This window comes from Fusarium mangiferae, assembly GCF_900044065.1.
Source record: "Fusarium mangiferae strain MRC7560 genome assembly, contig: FMAN_scaffold001, whole genome shotgun sequence".
Classification (NCBI taxonomy): Eukaryota; Fungi; Ascomycota; class Sordariomycetes; order Hypocreales; family Nectriaceae; genus Fusarium; species Fusarium mangiferae.
The window spans coordinates 3,838,052-3,858,527 of NW_024573921.1; the positions used below are offsets into that span (position 1 = coordinate 3,838,052).

The window sequence follows — 20,476 nt, forward strand, 5'->3', positions numbered from 1 at the left end:
ACTTTTATCAGCCGCTTTCGGATTCTGACGACGAGCTCATAATGATGGATGACATGCCAAAGACCGCCACGAAATTGAAATGGAAAAGATGATGGAGAGGGAACGCGAAACAGAGGAGTGGATGAATGCCCTAGCGGAGCGCATACTTGGGAAAGTCGACATGCAGAAGATCAAGATCGATCCTCTCACCGGGGAAATAGTTGGTCTCCGTGAGGCTGTGGACTACTACTAAAATTTGGTAAACCCTCGCCCTCAGGCGAAAACCCAGACACCTCAAGTTCTCCAAACCAGTCAGTCCCTCAATCTTCTCAGATACCCGAGTGTCATCATATTGCGCTGAACGTCTTTGGCATGAGGGCATCCTTCTTCAACAAGAAGCAAGCTTCCCAGCTAATTTAACTTTCGGAGGATGTTCTTGATCTTGCTGCGTCTCATATTATCAAACTTCTCTAGTCTTCTTGTTAGAGGAATGGTGGTACATCAATGGAAGGTATCAGCTTACCGACGAGCCCTTGTAGAGGGAAGCCATTCAACTCAACCGCTTAGGCCTTGATAGCTCATTGCAAACATTCTTCTGGTTGACTTGGACAACTTTTGTAAATAAAACACCCACCGAACATACAACCACATCAGGGTGGTGCTATCCAACTTATTGACGGCCTTATGGTCGTCAAGGTTGGCGCACCAAACCCTGCCTACCTGCCATATGGAGTATCTCGGTAGACTCCATGCGATCTGCTATGACCGCAATCTTCACCAAGAGACCGAGGTCAATATGGCAGGGCATATACTGGTACTGCCCGTGGATGGCGTTGACTACAATGGCCAGCGCTACTGCGTCCCAACCATAGTCTGATGCTTCCAGGAGATATCCGACTGCCGGGCGCCGATATCTAGAGTCGCAAAAAGCCAGGAGAAGATCTTTGTCTACATGGATCTCGATCTGCAAGCCCTTCTTGTCGTGCTCTTCCGGATATTCTTTGCCGAAGAGAAGGCGATTCCAGCCGCGCGCAGTTCCCGTTTCGTTATCCTCTATCACAGGAGAGAGCTCTGACTCTACCTCTGACTCCGTCACAGATCGGGCCACTCCAGAGTCAGAGGGCAGTGCATCCGGAACATGCTCTTCGTTCTTTATGTTCTCTTTCTCAACTGCTGGGTCTTCGTCGTCGTCGACTTCTTCTCTTTCATCCTCAGATTTAGATTGTAAAAGGATTCTTCGAAAGGTTCAGGCAAAACTTGTCAGGGCGAGAGAAAATCCGATAATATGCTTGAACCCGAAAACAAGGCTGCCAACAAACAACGTATATGCATGGCTGTTGTACATATCACATGCAACGACTCGACCAATAATCCATCGTTATTTGCGGAAGATTAAGTGAGACCTGCATATATCTGGTGGATCGCGGGCAATGGCACTGCGCATCCTGGGGGAGGAAAGAAAACACAGGACCTCGATCCTAGATGACAAAAAGGATCTAGGTAATATATCCGAAGCTTCGGTTGACTTTTGCTAAGTTTATTTGGACACCCCACACTAAGGTTCGCTGTTTTCTAGCCCCCTTAGGGGATCTTCAGCAAGAGAATCATGTTCGACAAAGACGGAAGAGATAATATGATAGGACTTTGTGTTAAAATTGATCAAACGAAATCTATAATAATAAACCAACATCTACGAACCAGTGACCTTGATCGTAGAAGCCACACTCGGCACTCCATTCTTATCCATGACAAACAACATCCAATATCCCGGCAGCGCAACACCAGGATCACTAGGCACCTGGAAAGAATACGAATTCTTCCCCGCGTTAGCCAGCGTCAACGGAATACGGCGCTGGTCAGTGTTAACAGTGTGCGTAGCCGTTCCGTACCGCACCAGTGAAGCCTGCGCGATAGCTCCCCCCGTTTGAACAGTGACTGTTCCTCCGACCTTGATGGAAGACACAGACACGGAGGTGATCTTGGGGCGTATTGCCAACTTGCCCTTTGCGTCGTAGAGATAGGGGGGAGTGTAGAGTTGAGCGTCGAAGTGGTTGGTGTCACATCCGCCGCAGAGACCACCACCGCCGTTGAAGACTCTCCCGTCGGGGAGGAGGAGGGCGATGCTGTGATATGTCCTCACGATGTTGTTGGGCTTCATGAGCCCAAAGCCGTCCTTTTCGGGATAGTACATCTCAGGTTGCAGCTGGGGCGTCGAGTCTTCAAACGGGATGGCATATTCCTGACCACCCGTGATAAAGACGTTGCCGTTGGGCAGAACAACAGAACTGTGGAAGACACGAGGGAAGAAGAGACCCTCACTCGCGTACGCAACAGAAACGTTTGTACCAGGGTTTCCGACAGTGATGATGTGAGCATCCGTAGTAGCATCCGAGTCTTGATAATTCGGAGTTCCACCGTGAGTCAGGATCTTGCCCTTGACGGCGTCGAACATGATGGCGTTGCCACACATAGCATCAGGCGCAACACCACGATCAGAAGCCCTCTGCCCCGCAGTCTTGACATCGCCGTTCTTCTTCTCAGTGTAGTACCAGTTCATATTCTTACTCGGCCCAGCCTGAAACACAGTGCCGCTCTTCCAACCAAACAGCCAGGCATGGTTATCAGAGCGGAACAAGCCCTGCGCATCATCCGTGAGCATCTTCTGCACATCGGCCTTGTTGAGCAGCGTCCAGGTCTTCTTCTTCGGGTCGTACACCTCGCCGTTCTTGAAGGACGAGCCGCCGCTCCAGGATCCGCCGATGGTGAAGACTTTGCCCGTGGATGTCGTGGCGGAGGATTGATACCCGCGTGCAACTTGCATGTTGGGGCCGGATACCCACGTTTGCTGCACGGGATCGAAGAGGCTTGTGCGCTCGGCGTTGTTACCGCCTGTTACGACGAGTTGGCCGTTCCCGTCGAGGGAAATGCCCGGGCAGAACATGTCGTGGTTTGTCTCTGTGACTTGACGCTCTGCGACTTGGCCGGTTGCCGGGTCCCATGTTGAAGTGAGGGTCAAACCACCGGGGCCACCGGACATGGTATCCCTAGCCCAGGATGACCAGACGAGGACTTTGCCCGTGTTGGGGTCAACGGTTCCGGCGACGGGGATGATGGGGAAGTTGATGGTAGGACCCCAAGCGCCTTGAGATGCTTGAGGGGGGACGTAGTCGTTTGCTTGGAAGACATTGAGCTCTGCAATGCTTGTCCAAGGATTGCCATTTGCTTCACTGAGAGCAACGAGCTTGACAAATCGCGCAGGCTGCGTATCGAAATTGGCATACTTGACAGTCGAGTCACTATACCAGTTCCCATACGCCACAGGCGAACCCCAAGTCTTGCCATCCTTGCTCAAGAATACTTGATGCTGCGCAATGTACCCATTCTGCGAGCCATCCTGTCTCGGCAGCATAGAAATACCATTGACGTTATAGCTCTTCTTCATATCAACAGTGATACTATGCGGCGGCGCAGGCTCACTGCCCTCCCACTGAGTATGCCACATGGTATCACCATTTCCATCGATAGCATTCTTGCAGTCATCCCCCTCGTGCACGCTATCACACGTCACTGACCACTTTTTGCGGTCGATCGCGGCGCTGTTGAAGGGCGCGGCTGCACGGAGACTCAGTATGTGTTCTTTTGCATCTCTCTTGAGGAGGGAGGAGGAGGAGGAGGAGGAGGAGGAAAGGGGACGGACCTTTTCTGCGTTGAGTTGGGGACGGGGCTTCACGCGGGAGCTGAATTTGTTATTGAGGGTGCTGGCTTTGGGGGGGATGGCTTGGACGTAGCCCTTGTTGAGCTTGGGGATGTCGAAGGAGGGATTGTAGCCGGGGCCGTTTTTGCCGCCGCCTTTGGTGCTGTCTGCATCAAAGGTTTTGCCTGATTGGTGGGTGATAAAGGATTTCTTGGACGGCTTGGACTCCTTCTTGGAGGTCTTCTTTGAGGCCTTCTTGGCGTTGGCCTTGGAATCCTCGACCTTGGCTTGTGACTTGCCAGCATCGTCGTCGCCAGTGTGCTTTCCAGAGTTTCCCTTTTTGGAAGACGTAGTAGCAGTTGGTGATGCTGATGATCGAGTCTTGGAGTCATCAACTCTGGTGCGAGACTTGGTAGCATCATCATCTCCGTTATGTCTGTCACCATCATCTTTGCCCTTCCCCTTGCCCTTTCCTTTTCCCTTGCCTTTGCCTTTGTCATCACCCGTAGGCGAGCTTGTAGGGGCTGCTGTGCTTGTAGCAGTAACAGACACTGAATCTGTTGCACTGCTGGAAGATGTCTTTGGTGAATCCTCAGGCTTCTTACGAGACTTTGTAGCGTCGTCATCGCCGCTGTGTCGTCCCTTGTCATCTTTGCCTTTGTTCTTATCCTTGCCCTTTTTCTTGTGTCCGCCAGAGCTGGAGTCGTCGTCTCCTCCATGTTTGGCTACACTCGCAGTATCCTTCGACTTTGACTTGGCCTTGGGAGCAACTTCTGGCTTGTCGACAGGAGCTGGGCCGAAGCGGACATAAGTGGGTTGCATGAATGGTTCGGCATATACCACCTCTTGAACATCATCTGAAGAGTCTGAGGGCGTCTCGTCAGATGGACTTGATGGAGTGGCATCAGATGGCTCCGTAGGCGTATAATCAGAGTCATCTGTAGACTCATCATCAGAGCCATAAGTCTGCTCGATTCGCTCGACTCTTCGCGACAAAGCAGAAGCTGGGAATCCACTCTTCGGCTTTGCGTTTCCAAATACAGGGAGTACAGAATTCAGATTTGTCTTTGATGATCCTGCTAGAGTCTTTGAAGTATCCGTTGTGTCATCTGAATCAGGTCGAGGAAGTGCATAGCCACCCTTGGGAGCTGAGAAGACGGGGAGCACCACAGCATCTGCTACGCCCAGGCATAACGAAAAGGCATAAACGACCTTCATTTTGTGTGACCGTAAAAAAAAAAGGAGTGAATGAGTTGGTGACAATGCTTTGTCTGGGTGGGATTCTGTCAAAGGGGGAACAAAGAGCAGAACAAGAAACTTACACGACATTGTCAAAACATTTTATAAAAGAAGCCTCACGTACGAGTGTAAAGTGTATTAGTGAAGCTATACCAAATGCAGGAACATATAGAACCGTCGGGACCTTGCAGGAGGCTAAACCTTGCCAAGAACGTGGTGGTTCCAGGAACCCGGAGGAATGTAACTGTCTCCATTCTCACGGCCTCGACCATTGCATGTCATTCCTATCACAGAATGACTTAAACCAGGATCGGCAAGTGTCTCGGGCGAGGAAAGCTTAACTATATGCTTGGGACCCCGTGTTATTCTATCGTTTTAGCTTTATCCATGTTCTCGGTCTCAGATTTCCAGGTTCTACCCGAATACTTCAACGCTTTTTGTATAGTTCACTGTCTAGAGCTTCTAGACGCCAGGTCGGCCGCCAGACTCGATTGCTCAATTTCGAAGTGGTAATAGTTGCATTCTTGAGCATTGGGCTTTGGCAAATGGAATGAGGTGGACTTCTCTGTCGTGAAGGGTCCAAACCGCCGGTAAGCGATCTACGCAATATTTCGCCTCTACTATACTGTTTTATCCAACGATGATCATCCAATTTATACCAATAATGGTTTATTCCCATGGTATTATGCAGAGTCCAACGGTGATACCGAATAATTGGTATGATGGGCGATGGCTTCGTCCCGTGAGCGTTCCTAATGTTGGGGGGACAGCATGGAAGCTTGAATGCCGGCTGCCAAATGCGCATAACTCTGTGTATACATCCTGTTTTCGTGTCATATTCATATTTTTAGGTCTGCAAACCTCTCCCAACTATTGGATGCTCAAGATCTATCATGTGCTGTTGAATCGCATAGATATGCAACCATCACTTCTCTTGCTATCCAGAACCACAGCTCCATGTTCTTAGAGCTCGAGCTCTAATAGAGGAACAAGCTCAACTAAAAGCAGCTGCTAACTTTGTAGCTTCGTCAACGACTCCCTTTGAGTGGACAACACAATCGAATGAAGGCATTAGACGCTATCAGATCCCACAAGCAGATGACAGGTTTCCCCTTAGCCCCGGGACTAGCCATCAGCTAACTAGCATGCTTTCATCAGCTTGACAGCTTCTATTCCCAATGCGATAGGTTAAGCGTCCGAGCGTTGGTAAGGCCAACACCGGGCTTGATACCAGGCTGCTGGACTGGAGAGCTACTGGATATAACATAACGAGAACACGCGCGCGCTCCGGGGAACCCAGTCCAGGCGAAGGGGACGTGCATAAGCTCTTAACCCAATGTGAGCCACAAGGCACTCTGGAGCTAGAAAGAAGATGTTATTGAGAGTCATGTTTGAGGGTCCAGCTTTTCTTCAACGAATCGTGAAAGCCACCGGGTGACTCTTGGCTGTCCTCGTCGAATGGGCTCACTTACACGAAGCCATAACGAAAGACAATACATGATCATAGCATTCCAGGCTTGATTACGTTACTCAAGGTGACTGCATTGAATCTTTATTCGTCACAGCCCTCTCTATGACTTTCCTCCATCAGCCAGGTAAGATCATAGCCCGGCAGATATACCCTTGAACATCTGACTGAGAGTTACCCTTCAGATCCATCAAAGAATCTTGAGTGATTGAGACGTCTCCATTACCTACTCCATCCCCTCTACACTGGCTGAAGTAAGCATGAGGTCTTCAGGCCAGCCTCCTTTCCTGCTGACTCGCCATCAACTTTGGCATAAGGCTGTAAGCCTCAAACTTCCACGCCATTATTGTCCTTCTAGCCAATGAACTCATAAAGTACACATCACCACAAGTGACTAGGCTGGTATGCATCTTGATATGTGGAACACATACGGAGCTTTCATTAAACCCCGAAGCTATATCAATCTCTCCGTAGTGTATCTCGCCAAGAGCCTCCAAACTCCACCAACAGTCCCGTAGGCATGTCATATTTTACCAATCTCGAATACTTTCACAGATCGCCCGTGACTTAGTCAATACCACCAACGCACTCGCACTTATCATGCTCACATTCACACATGTCCTCATCCGTATCCTCCCACCCACTTCCATCCTCACCCATATCATCCTCACTAGAGACCTCAAGCCCCTCCTCCCTCATCAAATCCTTGACATGCACCGCCGCCATCATACAGTCATCCTCACAGCCGCTCTTGTACCCAAACATATTCATAAAATGCATGGTTTTCCCCCACGTTTTACTCACGAAATCTATCTGAGCAGCCGAAAATGCCCACTCGTAGTCGTCTGACTCACGGTATCCCCGGTGATGGTCAAAGTGCTGCTGGAACGGATTCTTTACCCACAGCGTGCGCAATTTGTCTCTAAAAACGACTATCATCAAATCACTGTCAGCTTTTTTTGCATACTGGGGTCCTTTTTCAGCGTAGTGTTTCTTAAAAGTCTCAAAGTGTTCGTCGGGGTCATGTCCATCGTCTTTGAGCCATTGTAGCTCTTCTTCCAACCAAGGCTTTTCGCCGATGTCAACCGAAGGGTCCCGTACCTCTCGAAGCGAAGTCTTTCACTAGCCGGCCACTTGGCTCGTATGTCGTGTCTGACCTCTGGGTGGAATGGCGACCTTTGCTTTGTCTCTCGGCCAAAGGGGGGGCCACATAATTTGACTTCGATGTGCTGCATTGGGCTTATGAGTACTCGGAAGTGTGCGACCCGGTATCCGTCTCATCCCGTATCTCCCCAGCGCAACGGTTGGTATAGTTATAGTCGACTTCAACCACGTAACCATCCTGTGTGATATTTCCGCCAATGATGTTGCAAATGTAGTCTGGCGCGAAGATGACGTTCTTTAATATGATCTCGCCGCGATTGCGCCCACCGCTTTTGTTGGGGGAGCGCTTAGTCTTGAGTTTGACAGTACCGACACCGTGGGCCCAAGAGAAGTCCTCAGGGTCCGGCTCCTCTCCACGCTTTGTTAGATCTTCTGCATTATCCCAAGGCTTATGACGTGAATGGTAAATGATGCTGCTGAAAGCCATATAATCGTCCTCAAACCATTCGCGGTCTCTAGTGATGCTTGGATGAACAATTAGCAGCCACCTACCCTGTTCCTTGCGGTATCACACTTACTGAATATTCGATTTGGGTGAATATACCCATGAGCCACAGGGTTTTTCACATCCATATGTTGGCTCTCGATGGCATGACAGATAAGGACCAAGACGACGTTCAAATTCCATACTGATTGATGTGATGAGTAAATTCGTGAGATGAATGAGTAGAAAACCGGAAAGCTCAGGGCATGGAGAGTGAATGGAATCAGCCACAGACGCAAGAGAGCCCCTTACGAAATTCGAGACCTGAAAAGGGTATGGTACTTGCCGATCATGGCACCAAAGCACAGCATCACTGAGACAAGTTTATGTCATAGGACAAGCAAAAGCAAAAGTTACCACGCGTAGTTATCATGAAAACGGTTTATTCAACGCCAAATAAGCCATGGTCGATCAATATATGTAATAATGTCAAATATACAACAGTTCAACTCCTCAAGCGCCAATGGGTATCAGCGTGCCATGCCATGCTAAGTCACTTGGGCGCCAGACCACAATACATATAACGTCCATCCAAGTATCGCTCGCTATTATATGTAGATGTTCCAAAATTGCGTATGCAAACGTATAAATGTCATGTAGATCTTTGCATCATTTACTTGAAGGATGACCGCCTTTCAGTAGCCCAACCTGTCTGTCATGTTCACTTCGTAACTGCTTTTCTCCAGTCGGTACAAGTGTCTTCTCTTCAAGCCCCGCGTCGAACGCGGGATCGCCGGCGCGGAACTTTTCGCGAATGCCTTCTATGCCTGTCGGGGATATCGGCAATGGTGACTCGGAGGCTCGGATGGCGTCTTCTGGCCAAAGAATTCGGTTTGCTTCCTCGACAGTGAGAGGAGGCTCATCAATTGTGGTTATGGGTGGTGCCGTGGTTGGAGGCGGTGGTGGGTCAAATAGGGCCTGCCGAGGGGTCGTCGGAGATCCGATGCCAGTGGATCTTGATGTGGGTGTCCCGGTCCGGGCCCGTGGTGTCCGTGCGGGGGTATCCGTGATCCGCGCAGGGTCTGACGATCCCTGGTAATCACGGCCCCTTGTGGTTGTGCTTGCGGTAGCAGCTGATCTTGGAAGGGATGGAGTCACTGAAGTTGAGTAAAGACTATCACTGTCCGAATCGGAGTCTGTGTAGTCTCCTTCTGTTTCAACGACGCTGTGAAGAGTGATACCGTCTGCAGTATCAGCTGGCGTGCGCTTCAACACTTCCGATTCAACTCTGAGAACCTTCTCTTCGTTGGTGTTAGGGCCGATCGGTATGTGACTGCGAGTCGCTGTTCGTTTCCGATCCATGCGGAGAATGTTCCTCATCAAATACAGTTCATGCTTCTTGTAGGTCTCGTAGTATGCGCGGTTGATCATGGCTGCTGTGTGAAGATCATCGATTTCATCCAGCTGGCATAAGATACGAAGACGAACAATCTCAGGGAACTCGGTAGCAACGCTGTAGTTCGGATCAGGTGCAGCCATCCGATCAAGCCCTTTGTTGAGCTGAGTTTGAGGTTCTCGTTCTCTGTGCTTCGAGAGCCCCCAACCATGGCTCTTCCCACTGATGTCAAAGAGCGTCAAGCCCAGCACACTATTATAGATATCGCTGATAGCAGAGCGGAACATGGGCCCAGGATCACACACGCCTCGATGGACGGGTGTTGGCGGTGCGGGAATCCTTCTCAAGGCATCCACGATCCGCGCCAAACTCTTCGACTGCGGCTGTGCCCTGGGCAAGTGAGACAAGACATCTGGTGCCATGATATGAGGCAGCAGGTTCATCTCATTGTAAAGTAGCATCAGCCATCCGAGGTTTGTGGCATCACACCAATGGCTGCCCTTGGGACATCTTGGTGTACTCGTCAGCATCGTCGGTGGTAAACTGTCCGAAGGAAAGCTGGCTCGTGTGTCCAATGAAAGCTCTTCCGAGCCTTCCAACGTATTGTGTGTTGGTTCCCGCATATATTCTCGGATAGTACTGACGCAACACTCATGAATTTGTGCCATCTTTGCGCAACGAACAGCCCAAATTTTATCCTTAATTTTCTGTGGCCAGGGTTTAGCTAGTAGTTCTTTCTCATCCACGAGGTTCAGAATCGTAGTTTTCGACATGCGCGAGAACAGTCGACGGAGTCCAAAAGCGTAGCTGATGACCAAGAGCCCATCAGGCATGTCGTCAGCACCCTTGTGCATCCATTGTGGCAGCCATCGATGTTCAACGATGAGTTCCAGGGGTGAAGTACTCTTGTATCGCATGCAACACTCGGCGATAGCAACGAACTGTTCGAACTCGATTTCTCGCGGAACCATTTCGTTATGCATGTGTGCTGCGTGTAATAGAATCTCCAGAGAACACAGGTGGTTCAACTCAACCTGCGGCATGCGATAAAGTTTGGCTTCGGAGCCATCCTTACAGAAGTATTTTGTTGGGGGTAGTGGGAGCAGTGTCGATATATCATCATCGTCGTAGAGATGGAGACTGCTAGAGTGCCCTGCAAACATGCGCGCGAAGATAGGTGACGTTTCTGCGAGCATGTAAGACGAGACTCGAAAACGTAGTGCTGGATCGCTGTGGTTACATCCAGGCCCATTGTTGGCGAACTCTAGTATCGCATCGCCGCGCTGTGAGATGGCAAACTCTTTGATGGTCCGGTCAGGTGAGATGCCAGACTCTCCTGTCTGTAGAAGCTGTCTGATCTCGTTCAACTCCTGCTTGATTCTCTCGTAATCGTAAAAGCGCATTTCATATTTCGGAAACTACAATTTGTCAGCCTTTGTCTCGTGCATATCTGACCAGGACCACACACGAATTGGGGATCTGCCGACATGACCCGGGTTACACTGGCATTGCGCATTCGCTGCACAGCCTCTTTTCGGAAGCGCTTATTCGTGAACAAGGCTTCCACCTGTTCCGGCGTTGCATCGCGCTCGTTGTTCTTGTAGGTCTCGATTAGACTCGTCCGGCAAGCATCGGCAAGAGACTCGAGGTAGTTCTTCCAGTCGCGCACAGAGGACAGCCAGGCATCAGTCTGATGTATGCTCTTTCCAACGCTCCCGGACACAACCTCTGCGAGACTTCTTCCACTGAAGGAACTCCTTGTGTCGTAAATCTGGCCAGGACTTTGCGGAGACTCGACGGTTGAGTCACGGCGGGGGAGGTCGCCACCATTACGAGAACCGCGACCGAGTTCTTCTGTAAGAATATGTCGACATAGCGTAGCACATTGCTCCTTGTATTTTGTAAAATCTTTGTAGGCTGAGTCGACGTGGTTAGGCGTAGTTGGAAAGTTGCGGGGCATCCGCTGAAGAATGGTCTGTAGTTGCCGGATATGAGTTTCTTGGCTTTCTAAAGGGTTCGTGGAGTGGCTATCTGGAGATCTGAGGTGAAGGTCGAGGTCGGAGGTACTAGTTTCGGGGGCATGTTGACTGATTATTTTGATCTATACCGGTTGGTCAGTATGAGTCCTCTGATCATGAACTTGACTAGCATACCCCTCGTCTCGGGATCTTGTTGATCAATGACTTCCATTGTCGGCCTCCCCCGGGTGGAGGGCCATCGCTGGAGGTTCTTGAGACCATATCGACCCTCATGGATAGATTAGAATGTTTGTCGCCGGTTGGGACGGAGCTTCGGAGGGAGCGCATCAGGCCGCGATGAGGAGCGCAGCGTCAATGCCAGCGCCTGACCACAGCATTGTAGTCACAGCGTGGCAAAGAGGTGCCTCGCTGGAGGGTGGCGTATATGGGATTTGTAACGTATTCGAGATGCGGATTAGGTCTTGAGCTGTTTCGTGTATGTAGAGTCGAAGATGTTGTTGGATCGTCCGTACAGCCGGGGTTGTCGGATCTTTGGTGCGACGTTGGTGGAGGGTTCCAGACGGCTGGAACTGGTATTGCCACGTTCAGACCAAACTCGTCTGGGAAGATTAGGCGCGCGAAGGCGTACTGGCGAGTCAAGTGAAAGCTGTATCTGTCGATCGTAACAGCGAGGTCTTGTAGTCGGTGATTTGCGTCTTCAGTTATTGTCGTCGTCTTGAGATCAGAGTCAATGCAAGGTCAAGATCGGGACCCGGGAAGTCATTGACAGAAAGTGGAGGACGCTTGGGTCTTAAAGGTGGGTTTAGGACTGTCCCTCGGCCTCTGGCTCTGCCTCTGGTCGGACGGAGTCTGGGGGCTCTGACTGACGAAACTGGGGTTGAAAACTGGGGCAATCACAACTTGGCGTCTGGGCCTTTATTAGCGGGCGCCCATAAACTCTTAGTTTCTCTTGTGCAACAGTGATGAGGAGAGGGGTCGCAAAACGAATGCGAGAGACGGTGAGAGGAGGTAAAGGAAACAAATAGTAATTTGAGTTGGAGAAGATCTGCTTCATAGGATTGGCGCAGTACGGACCGTTCCGACTGAGGCAGATGAATTGAGTTGAGCAACGGTAAGAGGCGCCTGATAGAAGAAAGTATCCATGATACGGTACTTACCTACAGAAATTACACTGTTAGCACTGATGCAATTAGCATGACATTTATGGGAATGCAATGCCTGCTTGTTCAGTGGATCTCTATCCCCAGCAAGTTTGTTGCTGCATCTGGCGCAAAGAGGTAAGATGCATTGCGGGGGAGGAGTCTCAAAAACTAACTCACTCAATCTTATCGTGGTATAGGACTAGTCAAGGACTCATCAGTGGACTGTGAGATGAATACTCTCAATTAACTTATTCACCAGTGACTGAGCTGTCTTGGAATACTCCTTAAACTCCGCCAGCTTGCCTCTTGCTATTTATAAACTCGTTTTGGCCAACTTCTAAGACTTCCATGCATAACAGCATGTGATGTGAAGGTCCACAGCCCAGGCAAGGGACTTGTTAATCATATCTGCTCATCAAAGTTCCCGTCACAGAGCAATCATAAGCCAACATAATAGATGAATACGATATTCCCTGTTTGGATTCTATTTCGGCACATTATTCTCCGTGTCAGCTTTTCAGCAGAGCAGGCATCAAAAGCTGCATGCATGAAACATGTACACACGGTACATGCATCGTATTCCAGGCAACGTTTAACGGTCAGAACCATCGATAGGCGTTGAAAGCATAACAAGCCATTTGGCAACTGCCTCATTTCATGCGATGATATCATTTCTGTAGCATAATGTGCCCGATTTATGTTGTCAGGGCTAGGTACCTACCCTTGAGGAGCATAAGACTTTACAAGAGGATGACAAAATACACTCAGTAGAGAGTCCACTAAACTAACGCTAAATTTACCTGAGTCTTTTTTGTCACTTAGGATAAAAGTCCTAAGCTTTCTGACCTGCCCTGGCTACTGCATAACACAGCAAGTTCATCTTGATGCCCTTCACATGGCGATGAGACAAGCCGCAGCTGACCCATTAATTCAGTGGACATATTTTCTTTCTCGGAACCCGATAATGAAAATCGGTCAGCAGATGACATGCTCCTGTAAGCTGTTGCTGGTCCTGCGAATTCAACAGTGAACAAAGTCTTATTCAAAGGCTAACGACCTCTTCATCGATACTAGTAATTGATGGACGGATTGAGGCATTCGATCTCACTTTCTACACTGAAGACACATCATGCCAGCATTCAGGATTTCGATTATATTTTCAAACTAGTAAGTCTTGTAAGAAATTGCCGTTTGCCAATGGCCAAGCACTCAATTGATGTCATTGTGGTTCGTAAAATCTCATTATATTCCTCCTCACCCTATACTCACTCACCCCCTCAAGCCTTCTCACCAAACACAAAAACAACTCTATCCCTCCCCTTATCACCCCAACCCTCTTCAACACCCTCAATCCTATACTTCTTCAACCCCTCATCTCCCAATCCCACAAGAACCTTCAACATTCCCTCCGTCTCAACCCCCAGCTCCCTCGGATCCCACGCGCCCGGCCCCGAGCCCCGCACCGTGACATCTCTCCTCCTCAGCCCCATCGCCGAAATATCACCAATGTCACCCGCCATAGACCCAATGTTGATCCACGTAATGGGATTCTTGGCACTAGCCGTGGTAGGACTTAACAGGAACGCATTGGGCCATGGACCGTAGAGGAAATCGAGAACAATGTCTGCGTCTGCTGCGGCAGAGAAGTCTGTGGCGTTGGGTTCTTGAAGAACAACGCTGGCGTCGAGATCGAGCTTTGACAACGCGTCTTTGTTGCGGGCTGCGCCTACGATGGTTGTAGCTCCGAGATGACGAGCTACCTTGATAGCGATCTTTCCACTGGCGCTGGTGACGCCGTTGATGAAGACCTTGTAAGGTTTGCCCTCCTTTCCAGTCCAATCAACACGCTTCCTCAACGCCATCCAGCTCGCCATGACGGGATTGACCATAGCAGCTGCGACAACAGGGTCTACGCCCTCGGGAAGCTCAACGATGTTGTGAGTTGGCGCATTGACGATCTCGGCGTAACTGCCCTGCTTTGTACCCAGCAGGGAAAAGTACACTTTCTTGCCGGTTGAGACATCAATGCCTACGCCGTCGACACCGGGAATGTGGGGGAGCTCAGTAGCGGTGTAGTGTTTTCCCGCTGCGCGTGTGCGGACGAGTTGATGAAGACCTGCAGCGAGGACCTTGATCTCTGTCTCGTTGTCGTGAACTGGAGCTGCGGGAGGGGGAACTTTGATGGACTTGGGAGGTTGACCCCATTCCGTGACTTCAGCTGAAAGCATGCTCATCGTGATAGTGTATCCGTAAATGTGTTAAGACTCTTTATCGTGAGAGTAGAGTGAGATATGAGAACAAGTGTGAGGAACACAATGACCTTGAAGTGGAATCATCCCGACGTCTTTATACTTCAACTTACACACCGGACCTACCAGACGGCAACTAACGGAACCAATGTGTCAGCACTATTTCAGCCTCTCAAAGACAACCATGGCCCTTAGTAATGAAACCCCTCTATTGATAAGCTCACGGGAGTCAACAAAATTACCGCGCGAGAAGCTGCAGAGTCTTGGATAATACATCATGTAATCGTGCTTTGCGTCTCAGATTGACGGAACTTCGGCACCGTCCCCACCGATTTTGGCGGTTATACGGAATGAAAAGGGCGATAAATCGTAGAGTAGTCCGAGTTATTATCTGATCCGGAGATCATCACCGCGGACCTCCGAGTGGAGACCGCGGGGATGGCGAATGTTTCATCATCAGTAACCTACTGACTGAACCAAAGAGTATGGGCCCAGTCTTCGCAATTCAAGAACTAATACGCATTAAAACTTTCATTTATCTCTTTTCTGTGCTTCGTTACATCTGCCCATGCTTTTTACTGACAACCATCTAAAAAAAACCGCTTGACCTCTTTGCCCATGCAGCCTGTAAGGATATGAACCGCTGTCCTGCCCCCCCTAAGATGGACTTGTCTTAAATGCAATTGCAGCTGTGTATATAAAACGCCTCCTCCCAACCGTCCATGTGTAGAAAGACGCCAACGCCTCTTCGTTTCCATGTGTGCTTGCAACCAACCAACCGACCGACCGACCAGCCATTCATCCATCCATCTTCGCCCTCAACTAGCCAGCGGATCCGGCCTTCTTGTCCTTCTGCTCTTCCATGCCGCTCCCCGACGTTGCCAATCTGTATGTCAAGTCCGCAGACCGCTGCGTTATAAATGCTATGAGTAACACCGTTGGACATCAATCGTACACTCTTGCTACATATGTCAATATCTGGAAACCATCCAGAATAATCTCCAATGTGCCAGCTCTCCCCCCCATGATTTTAGGCTTTTCAAGTCATCGCGAATCGTTGATTGCGTGTCAACATTGCAAGTTGCCTTATCCAAAATGACAAACTGCCGGTTAAGATCAAGGTCCTGCTTACAGGCTTCTCCCAAAGACACTCTTCAAGGGGACCGTCGACATGTCTCGTCACTTCTCAGATCGAGATTATCGCTTAACCGCCCTTTCGTTCCGACTCGTGCTTGGGGGGCTGCTCGCTATTTCCTTGTTGCCCGTTGTTGTTGGCGCCCTTCTTCTTTCCCTTGCCTGCTTTTTGCCAACCGCCGTCGGTTTCACTTCTAGCTCCACGAACGTGGCCGTTTTCTCGGGCTCCGTTGACCTTTTGAGAACCCGACTTCTGATTCTTCTGAGACTTTGTACCCTCTTGAGGCTCTTGAGTTCGCTCATCGGTTTTCTGGCTGGACTTTGGTCCATCTCCTCTTCCTGTCTTAGGACTGTTCTGCTTCTCTGACTTCCAAGGTCCATCCTTTCGAACAACTGTGGGAGAAGGAGTGCGGTTCTCGTAAACTGGTGAAAGATGAGCAAAATCTTGACCAACTGGTGGTCTGTTGATACGGTTCTCAGCAATGGCAAGATCAAGAGGAGCAATCATGCCATTCTGCTGACGCGACATAAGGCGTTGGCGTGTCGAAGGGGACAGTCGAGAGTTTGCTGCTACCACCGGGTCCTGTACAATATGGGGACTTGCCATGTAGTAAGCGCTCATCATCGCGATACGATCGCGAAATGATGGATCGTCTGCCGTGGATGGAGCTGCAGCCATCATTGGGGCAGCGGAGCCATTGGCCACTACAGGAACCGGGTTGTAGGCACCTTGTTGGTTCATAGCTGCTTCAGGTACAGCCTGCGGCATGACGGGTCCATCAACCGGAAAGCTGGGATCACCATTTGAGCCGTGAATCTGCAGGGGGTTCTCAAGGTTGGTCGACTCATCAGATGTAGTGCTACCTGTTCCCGAAGGTGGTTGGCGTGGGCTTTGAGTCACGCTTGTCTTGAGACTAGATCCATTAACAACCAATGGGCGCGAAAGGTTCTTGTTTTGACCCCCAGGGAAAGGGCCTTGTGCCAAAGGTGCCGATGACGCAGTGGATGAGAAATTCCGTGCATGGCCCAAAGGTGAAGGCGATCGGGATGTCCTCTTCATTCGGCGGTCGAGAATTGTCTGGGGAAGTTGATCTGTTGAGAGTCGTCGTCGCCCTGGGCTCTGACCGGAGACATCCCCAAAAGCAAGACCATTCGTCACAGCTTGTGGCTGAGGCTGCTTGCTGGGACTTGGGCTTTCTGACAAATAAACAGAATATTTGCCCTCTTCCGATTGTGGTGAGTCCGTGTGTGCCTTGGGAGTCTCGTCGAAATCTGTATCATCAGACATAAAGCTTGGAACTGGGTTGCCGTTAACACCTCGAGAATGGCTTGGACCATTGTAAGATTGGGCACCGAAATAACCGGGAGCTGCTTGTGCTGCAGACGGAGATCGGGATGCGGGCTGCGAGTGTGAACGAAGAGCACTATTGGATCCTTGGACACCTGTTTCGTTATTTATACCATTTCGCTGAAGCGGGCGACGAAAGTCTTGGGTAGCACCCGAGGTACTAGCAGGAGACGAGGGATACGTTCCATAACTTGCGCCCGCTTGGGGGAAAAAGGGCGTGCCCAAAGTCATTCCATACAGAGCATACAAATCTGGTCGAAGAGGAGCGCTGAGCGGCGGATTATCAAATGAATTTGTCCTGGAACGATCTGATGTCTGTTGAGGCTGCTGCTGGCCAGATCCTGTACTCGTAGACATCCTCTGTTGTTGCTGCTGTTGACCCATCGCTTGAGCTTGAGCTTGAGCCTGAGCCTGGGCTTGATGCTGCATAAATGCTGGTGATTGACTGGCATACAATAGTCGCATGTTCTCCTGGTGCAACGCCATTTGAGTCATAAGATCCTGCTGTGCGTACTGAAACTGGAACTGTTGGGTTTGGTACCACTGTAGATCCTGCGCCATGTTGACCGGCTGCATAAACATATTGTTGTTGTTGTTGGCGTCGAACTGTGGAACACCTGCAGATGCACGTCGATTCGAATTTCCGCCTCGGTAATTATTGTTATGTCGTCCGCCACGGTGGTTCCCACGACCTCCTCGGCCTGAATGTGTCTGCGAGGAGCTCCTAAGCAGAGCAGGTCGAGGTTGCGGTGCCGGCCGAGACCATACTCTTTCCTCCTCTTTAGGGAACACGTATTGCTCGCATGCCTCCTCGAAGTTTGCCACCGAAATCAGGTCAAATGCTCGACGTAACTCCATATGTAAACCGCGAAAAGAATAGTCATCAGCGGTGTTTCCGAGGTTACGAGAAGTATTGAACGGCTCCTCCACACAGAGCTGATTGTTGATCGCATAATGCCACTTCTTTTCGTGCTTTGTGATCAGTTTACCCTGCCGCACCGAGAGAACGTGCTTATCGTAATCAAACTCGTGAGCGTAGAAGCGAAAGAACTGAAACAAAAGCTCCGCAGTAGACGACTTGTTCTTTTTTCCATAACCAGCCAGTTTGTCAATATCGTCCGCGAAGTCGGGGGTGGTGCCGTCGGGTTTGGGTAACTTGTGTGGCGACTGATGCAATGCGGGAAGAACGGGAGGGCTGCGCAGCTGTAGGAACGCGATAATCAGGCAGATCCATGTGTAGGAACTCAATGTGCCACCAAACGCTATTAAACCGTTAGACAAGTTGAAAGGGTGCGCAAAAAAACATACCGGCATCATTGACTATTCTTCTCCGTGTCCAATACTTTATAATCATTGCAAGCTCTCGAACTCTCGGGTCAATATCGATATATGTTCGAACCATGCGTGTATTTTCGAGCGCAAGGGTATTGTTGACATTCATATCGCAGGCAAGGCCCAGTTCAGGATCCCAGATCTTGACGATGGGCACCTTAGCGGCCGAAATACAGACAACCTTCTCCATCCCCCCTGTTGATGTCAGCGAGTTGTTGACGAGTTGGGAAAAGATACATACGCTTTGCTAGGAGGTTGGCGATCATGCAGACATCCTCCAATTCGCGCCATGCGGTTGTGATGCAAATGTCCACTAGATAGGGTTAGTCTGTAAATCATGCAGATTGAGGGTGTGGGCGTACCATCAGAATCATCCGAACAAAGAAGATTCCCAGAAGACCCAAAAAGATTTACGCGGATATCATGGCCTGGCCATTCGTCGTTGAAGGTCTTTTCGAGCTTTGAGACTAATTTCTTGCGATTCTCCTCAACAGCAGCGGTGGGGAGTAATCGGTCGTAGACCTCTCTCATATCTGTCGCCAATTTTCGCTCTTCATCCTCAGCCAACTTGCTCTTGACCGTCCTCAAGTCCAGCTTTTCCAGACGATCATTGCCGACCGAATACGGTATTCTCCTCCGAGAATTTATTTGGGCAGTCTCGTATTTGCAACTCGATATTCGCGGCGGTAAAGGCTGAAGCGAGGATAACGTGCTATGTGTCTCAGAATAAGCTGATCGCGGGGAATGGTTATTTGTCCCCGTAGGCGACGGCTCGCGGTCCTCAAGTGAAAATTGACGAGCGTGCTGGTGAGGCGTCGAGGGCACTGAACTAGAGTGGGACTGAGCCGAAGGTGCGGACCGTCGGGGTAAATGCCTCGATGAGTCGGCGGCCTGCTTTGAAGACATTTTGGACGGAACCTCCTTGGAGGCGGCAACCGATCGACTCTTGTCTAAATTCTGATGTGACCTACTCCCATGGCCTCCAGCTGTGCTCCCCTTACCGGAGGCGTCTCTTAGCGACACCTTGCTAGAAGATCGCGACCGAGGCGCTGCCTGGATATGAGGAGCAGAGATGACGGGAGGGAGTGGCGGTGTCTGCAGGCCGCCGCCGCGGGATGGGGAGATGAGCTTATTGTAGTGGAGGAGTTGAGCGTGGTAAATGTTGGACTGCTGTGGGAGGAGAAAGGGGAGGAGATCGAGGTGAGAATGGAATTGTGTGGCGGACGGGTCGGGGAAGAAAGAGCCCTCAACGGCTGAAGCGCTGTGAGTACTCGTCGCCGATGGTGTCGTCGGATTCGGTGTGCTCGATGATATCGTCGAGGCAGATGTCCAAGGACTGGAAGGATAAGGATGTTGAGGTTCGGCCGTTGTGGTCTGGGCGTCCATATGGAGCAGCGAGCGAGCCCCGGGACGGTTCAAGTGATTGCGGGGACCGACGGCAGTATGCGTGACGACGTTTGGGTGCGTCTGGGCTCGTGGGGATCTCTCTTTGCTCGGTGGCGGCGAAAGCTGTGGAATATGGAAAATAGAGCAGCAGGAAAACGTCGTTGTAATTCTGAGCGCTAGAGAGGGTCTCAAGATCTCAGCATGCGATCCAATGCCGAACAAAAGTCTATCGTGAAAGCCAGGGGGCGAATCTCAATCTGGTCGCTGAGAGGCGCTGTTCCTGGGTGGGAATAGCGAGAGGCCGTGGAAATGGGAAGTTGTACGGAGCAAGAAAGTACTGTAAAACGAAGCGAAACGATAGCGTATACGACCGAAAGGCAATGGCGAACAAACAAGGGGCGCCGAGTGCGAGTGCGAGTCGAGAAAGGTGAGGAATTGCAGTTGCAGTCGGTATAACAACAATTTCCCGGGGCGCGGGATAATGATGGAAATGTAGGATTCGAGAGATGGTGAACAGTACAGTGGACAGTGAGTGAACTATG

General features: G+C 50.3%; 5 protein-coding genes across 5 annotated transcripts; all 5 read right to left on the reverse strand.

Annotated features, from left to right (window-relative positions):
• Positions 1–670: 670 nt before the first annotated feature.
• On the reverse strand, positions 671–4,891 carry FMAN_01728 (putative galactose oxidase precursor; the record flags this gene model as incomplete). Its single annotated transcript, XM_041822234.1, has 2 exons — positions 671–1,214; positions 1,674–4,891. 2 exons carry the CDS (start codon positions 4,889–4,891, stop codon positions 671–673), a joined length of 3,762 nt encoding a protein of 1,253 aa, XP_041677072.1.
• Positions 4,892–6,947: 2,056 nt separating this feature from the next.
• On the reverse strand, positions 6,948–8,172 carry FMAN_01729 (uncharacterized protein; the record flags this gene model as incomplete). The annotated part of the gene is made up of 3 exons (XM_041822245.1): positions 6,948–7,483; positions 7,683–8,008; positions 8,063–8,172. The coding sequence occupies 3 exons, from the start codon at positions 8,170–8,172 to the stop codon at positions 6,948–6,950; spliced, it is 972 nt and encodes a 323-aa protein (XP_041677073.1).
• A 465-nt stretch (positions 8,173–8,637) lies between these two features.
• On the reverse strand, positions 8,638–11,670 carry FMAN_01730 (uncharacterized protein; the record flags this gene model as incomplete). Its single annotated transcript, XM_041822256.1, has 3 exons — positions 8,638–10,782; positions 10,833–11,465; positions 11,518–11,670. The coding sequence occupies 3 exons, from the start codon at positions 11,668–11,670 to the stop codon at positions 8,638–8,640; spliced, it is 2,931 nt and encodes a 976-aa protein (XP_041677074.1).
• A 2,092-nt stretch (positions 11,671–13,762) lies between these two features.
• On the reverse strand, positions 13,763–14,719 carry FMAN_01731 (uncharacterized protein; the record flags this gene model as incomplete). The annotated part of the gene is made up of 1 exon (XM_041822268.1): positions 13,763–14,719. The coding sequence occupies one exon, from the start codon at positions 14,717–14,719 to the stop codon at positions 13,763–13,765; it is 957 nt and encodes a 318-aa protein (XP_041677075.1).
• A 1,219-nt stretch (positions 14,720–15,938) lies between these two features.
• Positions 15,939–19,934, reverse strand: FMAN_01732 (putative polynucleotide adenylyltransferase; the record flags this gene model as incomplete). The annotated part of the gene is made up of 4 exons (XM_041822279.1): positions 15,939–18,478; positions 18,525–18,743; positions 18,790–18,861; positions 18,911–19,934. 4 exons carry the CDS (start codon positions 19,932–19,934, stop codon positions 15,939–15,941), a joined length of 3,855 nt encoding a protein of 1,284 aa, XP_041677076.1.
• Between the last annotated feature and the right edge of the window lie 542 nt (positions 19,935–20,476).